The 9,510-nt window shown below is 34.9% G+C and overlaps 1 protein-coding gene across 1 annotated transcript; it reads left to right on the forward strand.

Annotated features, from left to right (window-relative positions):
* Positions 1 to 4,451: 4,451 nt before the first annotated feature.
* On the forward strand, positions 4,452 to 8,781 carry LOC137614290 (uncharacterized). Its single transcript, XM_068344030.1, has 2 exons — positions 4,452 to 8,609; positions 8,690 to 8,781. Exon 1 carries the CDS (start codon positions 4,503 to 4,505, stop codon positions 7,974 to 7,976), a length of 3,474 nt encoding a protein of 1,157 aa, XP_068200131.1. The 5' UTR covers positions 4,452 to 4,502; the 3' UTR covers positions 7,977 to 8,609; positions 8,690 to 8,781.
* The last annotated feature ends 729 nt before the right edge of the window (positions 8,782 to 9,510 follow it).

Genomic DNA, 9,510 nt, shown 5'->3' on the forward strand with positions numbered 1-9,510 from the left:
AAATAAAGTTAATTCCATTCACCGTGCCTCTTAGTTACAACGTACAGCTCACTCACACACCATTTCCAATTAATTGTTTTCATTTTGTGAGAGCTATGGAAATTTGGTGGTAAAAAGCAGGGCCAATGTTAGACACCCCCCCCCCCCCCACCACTACCCCAAAAAATCACCTGATACATTATCATTACTAATTATCCAGCATGCAAATGGAAAACACTATTTGGATCTACACACCCATAGAAATAATATAGATCGAGAGTTTTATTTTCACGGGAACAAAAACCTAAACTAGTTAGTTTAGCATTGGTAAAACTGGAATGAATTAGATTTATTTTTTTCATTATTTTTGTTACTGTCAAACATATTTGGCAAAAGGATTGCCTTTCTCCCTTTGACGAACTTAAAATGGTTTTAGTTTTCCCTTTTACCAAGAGGAAAATAATTAATTTCTCTTCAAAATATCCCAGATACATACCAATAAAAGTCATTCATTTCCTACATAGCTAATAGGAACAATCTTTACTTCACTCTCAAAGAAAGCCACAAGTGAAAGAATGACATAAATTATTTTGGTTTAATACTAACAAGAGAATATCTTTATTTCACAACTCGTAATTAGCGAGGTAAATATTTTGATTGCCAAATGAAATATCAAAACTGCCCAAACTCAAGGAACTAATGCAGAGGCAAACGTGTTCCATTTAGCAGTTGGTAATATCTACGAAAATATTGTTGATAAGGTTTGATGTTCCTTAACACAACCGATATGGAGTAAGATGAACTTGGTTGCATGATTATCTTAATACTTAAACAATGAACCAGACAAAATATCTTGGGAGAGAGGGACTTCATTTCTGAGATATATTTACGAAATATTCCAGTGTTCAATTTTGCTTGATAAATGTTTGAATTAATAGCCAGTTTGCAGGGAAATTACCGTGAGAGTAATTGTTCTCTCTCTCTCTCTCTCTCTCTCTTCTCTCTCTCTCTCTCTCTCTCTCTCTCTCTCTCTCTCTCTCTCTCTCTCTCTCTCTCTCTCTCTCTCTCTCAAATGCCTTGAACTTTGTTGAAGTGAGAGACCTTGTGCAATGCAAGATGGACTGTGCAATGGCAGCGGGGAGGTTTTCTCTAACTCGCAGGTTTAACCTGGCATTTAAGATAAGTTCTTAGCACCAGACTAGGACTGGACTGCTATTAACTCTTCTAGTTTTAACCATTTCTGTTTTGGTCTTTTTTTTAATCCTATTATTCAATCTCTGTGTAGAAGAATTATTTTATATACTAATTCTGTAGAAAATTTATAAAATTGTGTATATGTATATTTATTCATGTTCATATTTGTTTCATCCTTGAAACCCCCCTTTTGCCATACAAAGCAAAATCAAAAAGAAATACTGGGAGTTTCAAGGATAATATGCTCAGTCCATAGATGGCTCTGCTGGCTGTATTTTAATATTTGCAGTTCCTGATTCCATCATCCTTGGGAAAAAATTTTCACCTACTGGTAATGAGGGAAGTGTGAGGAGGCAGATGGGTGATATATTGGCCACATTGGACATATTGGATATTGGATAATAATTTCTTCGAGTGTAGAAGTGCTATGAAGATGGAGTAGCACTTCAATTTAAGGCCACCTCTCCTGCAATAACTTACCACGAGTGCTACCATGAAGAGTGCAATATCAAGATGTATGAATACATAGTTCTCAACAATGGGATCTTCTGCTGCTCTTCAATTTGCATTGGGATTTTAAGGATAAGGCCTACCAACCCCGTTAGGTTACTTGTGCTTGCTGGAAGGTAGCCTAGTATCATCGGCTTCAGTTATCTTCCTGGTCTTGGCAAATTTATTAGAATCCATAGTTTTCAAAAACAGGCAAGAGTTGAGTGGGTTCTACCACAGGCAGTCACTAGTGATTGAGGATTCCACTTCAGCCATCAGAGTTCCATTGCTTTGCCATATTTAATATTTATTCAATATAAATAAAGAATCTAATATTTTTAATTTCAAAGTTTCTTTATCCAATATTAACATTAAAGTTATTGTTACTCTGCTCTCGCTGCTCTTGTTATAAATTTATATTCTGTTTAAGTTTTTGAAATGGCGCCCAACGTGGGGCTCTGAAGGCTGTCTCAATACTGGTGGCACTTGGGTAGCATGGTAGGACTGTTGGTTTTTATTTGGATTATTGTTGTTATTATTGATCAGTATACCGAATACTATAATTATCTTAAATTTTTCCTTTTGTTAGGCTGCATTGACGTTTAGAATTAAATTTTTCTATAATCATGACAGACATTAGGCTTCTTGTTATGAGTCGGAAGTACATCCGCTCTCAAGTCACTAGACAATTTAATGAAAGGCATAAATTTTCGCAGTATAATAGCTCACAAAAGTTAAATCTTGTTGAAAAACTTAAGAATTTTAAGGAAGAACTTAAAGGGTTTGATAGTAAAGTCATATCTTTGAAGTGGTCAGAGAGCGAAGATGAAAATGAAATGGAAATTGAATTTAGCTCTTGTCAGGAATATAAAGATAAAATTTCTGAAATGTTGCTGCTCTTAGAGGTTAATGTTAATGGAAGCACAAGTGAAAATCTGAATGAAACTCCTCTTAGTCGTCTTAAAAGTCCAGTAGCACCTTTGCCTAAATTTAAGAGTTCTGATGATGAAAGTTTGGAATTATTCTTACAGCAGTTTGAGGAAACTACTAGAAAGTTTTCTTACACAGATTATGATAGGTTGTTGTTACTTAAACAGCAGGTTTCTGGCAAGGCTTTACTTTTGATAGACTCTTTAGAAGCAGACAAACAAGGTTATTCCCATGCAAAGGAACTCTTAAAAACAGCCTTTGCCTCGGTTCCAACTCAAAAGTTTAATGTGATGAAACAACTTCAAGAGCTGAAGTTAGGTTATGATTCAGAACCCTTTCAGTATATTAGTAATATTAGAAAATTACAAGAAGCTGTTAAGACTTTGAAAATGGATATAGATGATGTTTTGCAGTACTTTTTCCTAAGAGGAATGAATGAAACTTTCAGAAATCAGTTGATACAAATTACTAACAATTCAAAGCCCACTACAAGTGAAATTGTTGATAACTTTTTTGAAGCCAATGAACGGTATCAGAATGCAAATAAACTTGGTAAATTAAGTAAAAGTAAACTGCCTTCTGCTGAAAGGCATCAAGATAAACTAGGATTGAATAAAAGTTCAAACTTAGCAGCAGAGGTTAATTTTAAAAGCTCCAATCCTTTTAATTCTTGCACACTTTGTAGTGATAAGGTTAATGGTGATCATCCAATCCATAAGTGCCCTAATTTCGCTACTGCTAAGGAAAAGATAGCTAGGTTGAGCATTTTGAATGGTTGCACTAAATGTGCAAGAATCGAGCATTTGGATAGCTCGTGTCATTTTAGATTTTCCAGAAAGTGTAAACATTGTCAGGGATGGCATTTCTCCTTTCTTTGCCTGTCAGATAATCATGAAAGTTCCGAGGTCAGAGATTTGGTGCGTAATCCTAAAAAAGCAGTTCCTAACCCTAAGCAAAACGAGAAAAGTAAATCAAAAGATGTTCAAAATAGTACACAGAATGGGGTAGTTTGTCCAGGTAGTTCCTTTCAGAGTAAGGGGGGCATAAATTCAATTTTACCCACATTTTCTTGTACTTTGGGCCCTAGTAAAATAAGAGGATTGAAGGATTCAGGTAGCCAAGCTAATTTCATTTCTGAGTGTGCTTTAGAAGGTCAGTGTTTCAAAGTTGTGAAAGATAATTTTGATCTTGTTGTCAATGGGTTTAATGGAGCAAAATGCTATCGTACCAAGATAGTTCAAATTTCTGTTAAGATTGGGGAGACAGCGCATAATATAGAAGCTATTTGTGTCCCAGGTATTGATATAAATTTGAATTCACCCGGCCTTGGTAAAGTTGTTAGAAGTTTTAGAAATTATGGTTATAAGCTTTTAGATGAGTTTCTTGATGAGGCTAGAGAAGACATATCAAACATTCAGTTTGTCCTGGGGGCAAATTCAGCTCATTGTCTCATGGAAAAGATGGTTAGTTTTGGTCATATTGGACAGTGTGTGTACTATGAAACAAGATTTGGCATTATGTTAATAGGAAACATTGAGAAATTAATTGCAAATTTGAAATTTCTCCCTAGCCTGCATGATGATACTCATTTACTTTTTGGCTTGGAAGAGAATTTAAATGAGCAAGGTAAATCACTGGATAATATTAAATTTCCTATGACTTCATGTTTCAAGTCTAGTGTTAGATGTATTGGAAGTGCAGAGGATCCTACAATCTGCATTTTAGATCATGATGGCAGGATCAGCGAGCATAAATTGCAAAAAGCTACTGATCATATTTTAGAGCGAGAATGCTCATATTGTTTGCACAAAGATAGAACTGACTTAGATGGGGAGAACACTGAACATAATAAGAAATTAGTTAGGTATTTACTTAATAATACACAGAGAGATGAAGAAGGCAGGTTGGTAATGCCACTTTTATGGAATGGTCGTGTTTCTCATTTGCTGGGAAAGAACACAAATTTAGCAAAGCAAATTTTGAAATCTAACCTAAAGAAATTATCGAAGAATGATGAATTTTTGAGATTAATGGATGATAACATAAAGACTCAGGTAGCTCAAAACTTAATTGAAAGAATTGATAATTTGGATAAGTTTTGTGAAGAACACCCAGAGTACAGTTTTTTGCCGCACATGGGAATATTTAAGTTAGACCGCAGTACTACTAAATGCCGAATGGTTTTTCTCTCTAATTTGTGTGAAAAACAAAGTAATGGCTCCCCCTCTATTAGCCACAATCAGGCAATGTGGGCTGGCCCTTGTATTAATCAGAAATTGTCTACTTCCTTGCTACTTTTAAGGTTTGATTCTCATTTATTGTGCTTTGATTTAAAGAAAGCTTTCCAGCAGATAGCATTAAATGAAACTGATCAAAGTAAATTATTATTCTTTTGGTTTAAAAATTTAAGTAAAGGAGATTTTACCATTATAGCATACAAGAATCTTCGTCTAAGTTTTGGGCTAAGGTGTAGCCCAACAATATTGATGATTGGTTTGTACAAAATTTTGATGCTAGACACTGAAGGTGATTTGGACAACTTAAAGGAATTGAAGAAACTTATTTACTCTTTGATATACATGGATAATGGTGCGTTCACTGCAAATGGTTCTGAAAGCTTACACTGGGGTTTTGATAACTTGAATAACATTTTTAATCCATATAAATTTGAATTACAACAATTCGTTACCAATGATGTTATGCTCCAAGAAAAAATAGATAAGAATTTGGATGAAGTCACTCCTGATGTAGTAAAAATATTTGGTTTAAAGTGGAACCGAATAACAGATTGTATTTCCTCTCCTAAACTTGAGCTAGACTCTAAAGCAAACACTAAGAGACTGATATTGAAAAGCATTGCTTCAAATTTTGATCCATATAATTTCAATGGACCTATTTTAAACAGAGCTCGTTTATTTATGCATGAACTTCAATTAAACACTTCTCTAGGATGGGATACAGAATTGTCCATTGAGCAACAACGAGAATGGCGTAACATAGCCAAACAAGTTAACATGACTCCTCCAATTGAGGTACCTAGAGTTGTCGGGGAGAGAAATGGGTCATATCGTTTAATTGCATTTACTGACAGCAGTAAAATAATCTATGGGACAACAATTTTTATTCAGTGCATAGAAACTAAGCAAGTCAGTTTTGTTCTAGCAAAGAATCGCTTGGTTAACAAGCAGTTAGAAAGCAAAAGTATTCCATCTCTAGAATTCCAAGGGATAGTTTTGGGAACAGAAACATTATTGGATTTGAGTAAGGATTTGGCAGGTCCTCAGTGCCCTAAACCTATTAGAATTGTAGAATCAGTACTGTATACGGATAGCATTGTTTCACTGAGCTGGATTAATTCTTATGTGAACAAATTAGATAAAATGAATAAAAGGAGTGTCTTTATCATGAATCGTTTGGATCACATTCAAAGGACCTGTGAAAATAACCCAGTTAGATTTTGTTTTGTCAGTGGTATCTTGAACCCTGCAGATTGTATAACTAGGCCTATGTCGTACAAACAGCTTTTGAAAACTAATTACTTCACTGGCCCAGAATTTTTAAGATGTGAAAGGGATGAACTGTGCAGTAATGCTGACACATTTGATATAGTTGTACCCAATCCAAATTTTAATCCATTGAATGAAAATTCCTTCTCAATTTCTGCATCTAAATTAAGTGAATCACAAGTCTTAGCAGAATCAAACCCTGAACATTTAGTCGTCCTGGACAAGTGCTCCAGTTTCTCTAAGCTTGTTAGAATTCACGGGTACGTTCTTAAATTCATTGCTTTGCTCAAAAGAAGAGCAAACTCTGTTTCTTTTAACTTTGGTGATGCATCCTCCTTTCATTTGGAAGCTACTAGACATATCATAAGGAATGATCAGAGAATCTGGTATGGTGAAGTTTTCCAGTATTTAGAAAACAGAAATAAGAGAGTAAAGGATATTCCTAATATTATTGCTCAACTGAATGTATACATGGATGATCATGGACTCTTAAGAATTAGAAGTAAGATGCCTAAATGGAGAAAAGATACTTTTGTCAACTTTCCTATTTTGCTTCACAAACACAGTAAGTTAACTCGGTTAGTAATAAAAGATTTTCATGAGAAATTCTCTCATGCTGGTGTTTATTCCCTTTTGTCAGAGATGAGAAAAAAGTTTTGGATTCCACATTACTTTTCAGTAGTAAAAAAGGTCATCAAAGAATGTGTCATTTGTAAGAGATTCAAAGAGAGAACGGTTAAGGTCAATCAAAGTGCCTATCGCGATTTTAGGATTGACCCTCCCTCTATACCATTCAGGTATATTTTTATTGATCATTTTGGACCGTATAACGTTAAGCTTAATGGTAAAAAGAGCAAAGTTTGGGTTCTATGTTTAACTTGTCTCTGGTCGAGGGCAATTAATTTAAAAATTTGTTTAGATCTCACTACAAAAGAATTTTTAAGAGCTTTTCAAATGCATTCATATCAGTATGGAATCCCTCAACTAGTCTTGTCAGATCTTGGATCTCAGTTGGTAGCTGGAGCTAATGTGGTCACTAATTTCCTGGGTGATCCTGAGAGTCAGGCATATTTTGAAGAAAATGGTGTAAAGTCAATCAAGTTTCAGCAGTATCCAAAGGGATGTAACAAATTAGGAGGACTTGTTGAGACTTGTGTTAAGATGAGTAAGCGTTTAATCTATGGAGCATTAAGAAATAATGTGTTAGACTTCCGTGATTTTGAGTTTTTTGTAGAGCAAACCGTTCACTTAGTTAACAGGCGCCCTATTGCCTTCAAAGAAGGGTTGAGAGACAGTATCACAGATGAAGTGCCTGATGCAATTACACCAGAAATATTAATTCATGGACATGAATTGCTGTCTATTAACATTATTCCTGACTTGCAGGGCAATCCAGATGAAGATCTGAACTGGACGGCAGATGATCATGTTAGCAAAGTTTTAGACAAGTATCAAAAACTTAGAAATGTGAGGTCTCGACTTATTAACATTTATAATTCAGAATTTATAGCACACTTAGTGTCACAAGCTACAGACGAAAGGAGTAGATATAAACCAGTGACACATAAAAGAATTCAAATAGGTGATATTGTTCTGTTAAAGGAACCGCACATGAAACCTTCAAATTACCCAATGGGTATTGTTAAAAAAGTAAAATTAAATGACTTGGATGAAGTAACTGACATAGCTGTGTTTAAGGGAGCTTCTCGTGAAACTGTAAGACGGCATGTTACTTCAGTAATACCTCTCTTAAGCCCTGTGACTAATGACAATGAAGAAAAGGCAGATATTAAAGAGGACAGTAGTACACACCAAAGAAAAAAGAGAGAGGCTGCTGTCATTAGTGAGGCAAGAACAAGAGATATGTTGAGAAATTAGTATGTAGTATATATTTGGGTGTTGGTAATTTTTATTTTTTCTCCTTAGAATGTTACTTAATTTTGTAACATTACCTTTACCATTCGAATTTTGACTAAATTCGAATCCCCCCTTTGGAGTGTAGAAGAATTATTTTATATACTAATTCTGTAGAAAATTTATAAAATTGTGTATATGTATATTTATTTATGTTCATATTTGTTTCATCCTTGAAACCCCCCTTTTGCCATACAAAGCAAAATCAAAAAGAAATACTGGGAGTTTCAAGGATAATATGCTCAGTCCATAGATGGCTCTGCTGGCTGTATTTTAATATTTGCAGTTCCTGATTCCATCATCCTTGGGAAAAAATTTTCACCTACTGGTAATGAGGGAAGTGTGAGGAGGCAGATGGGTGATATATTGGCCACATTGGACATATTGGATATTGGATAATAATTTCTTCGAGTGTAGAAGTGCTATGAAGATGGAGTAGCACTTCAATTTAAAGCCACCTCTCCTGCAATTGCTTACCACGAGTGCTACCATGAAGAGTGCAATATCAAGATGTATGAATACATAGTTCTCAACAATGGGATCTTCTGCTGCTCTTCAATTTGCATTGGGATTTTAAGGATAAGGCCTACCAACCCCGTTAGGTTACTTGTGCTTGCTGGAAGGTAGCCTAGTATCATCGGCTTCAGTTATCTTCCTGGTCTTGGCAAATTTATTAGAATCCATAGTTTTCAAAAACAGGCAAGAGTTGAGTGGGTTCTACCACAGGCAGTCACTAGTGATTGAGGATTCCACTTCAGCCATCAGAGTTCCATTGCTTTGCCATATTTAATATTTATTCAATATAAATAAAGAATCTAATATTTTTAATTTCAAAGTTTCTTTATCCAATATTGACATTAAAGTTATTGTTACTCTGCTCTTGCTGCTCTTGTTATAAATTTATATTCTGTTTAAGTTTTTGAAATGGCGCCCAACGTGGGGCTCTGAAGGCTGTCTCAATACTGGTGGCACTTGGGTAGCATTGTAGGAGTGTTGGTTTTTATTTGGATTATTGTTGTTATTATTGATCAGTATACCGAATACTATAATTATCTTAAATTTTTCCTTTTGTTAGGCTGCATTGACGTTTAGAATTAAATTTTTCTATAATCATGACAGACATTAGGCTTCTTGTTATGAGTCGGAAGTACATCCGCTCTCAAGTCACTAGACAATTTAATGAAAGGCATAAATTTTCGCAGTATAATAGCTCACAAAAGTTAAATCTTGTTGAAAAACTTAAGAATTTTAAGGAAGAACTTAAAGGGTTTGATAGTAAAGTCATATCTTTGAAGTGGTCAGAGAGCGAAGATGAAAATGAAATGGAAATTGAATTTAGCTCTTGTCAGGAATATAAAGATAAAATTTCTGAAATGTTGCTGCTCTTAGAGGTTAATGTTAATGGAAGCACAAGTGAAAATCTGAATGAAACTCCTCTTAGTCGTCTTAAAAGTCCAGTAGCACCTTTGCCTAAATTTAAGAGTTCTGATGATGAAAG

The sequence above is a fragment of the Palaemon carinicauda genome, chromosome 20, assembly GCF_036898095.1.
Source record: "Palaemon carinicauda isolate YSFRI2023 chromosome 20, ASM3689809v2, whole genome shotgun sequence".
Taxonomy (NCBI): domain Eukaryota; kingdom Metazoa; phylum Arthropoda; class Malacostraca; order Decapoda; family Palaemonidae; genus Palaemon; species Palaemon carinicauda.

Bases quoted from the DNA above. Each gene is read 5' to 3' on its own strand.
- LOC137614290 (XM_068344030.1), top strand. From the start codon at position 4,503: ATGCCACTTTTATGGAATGGTCGTGTTTCTCATTTGCTGGGAAAGAAC.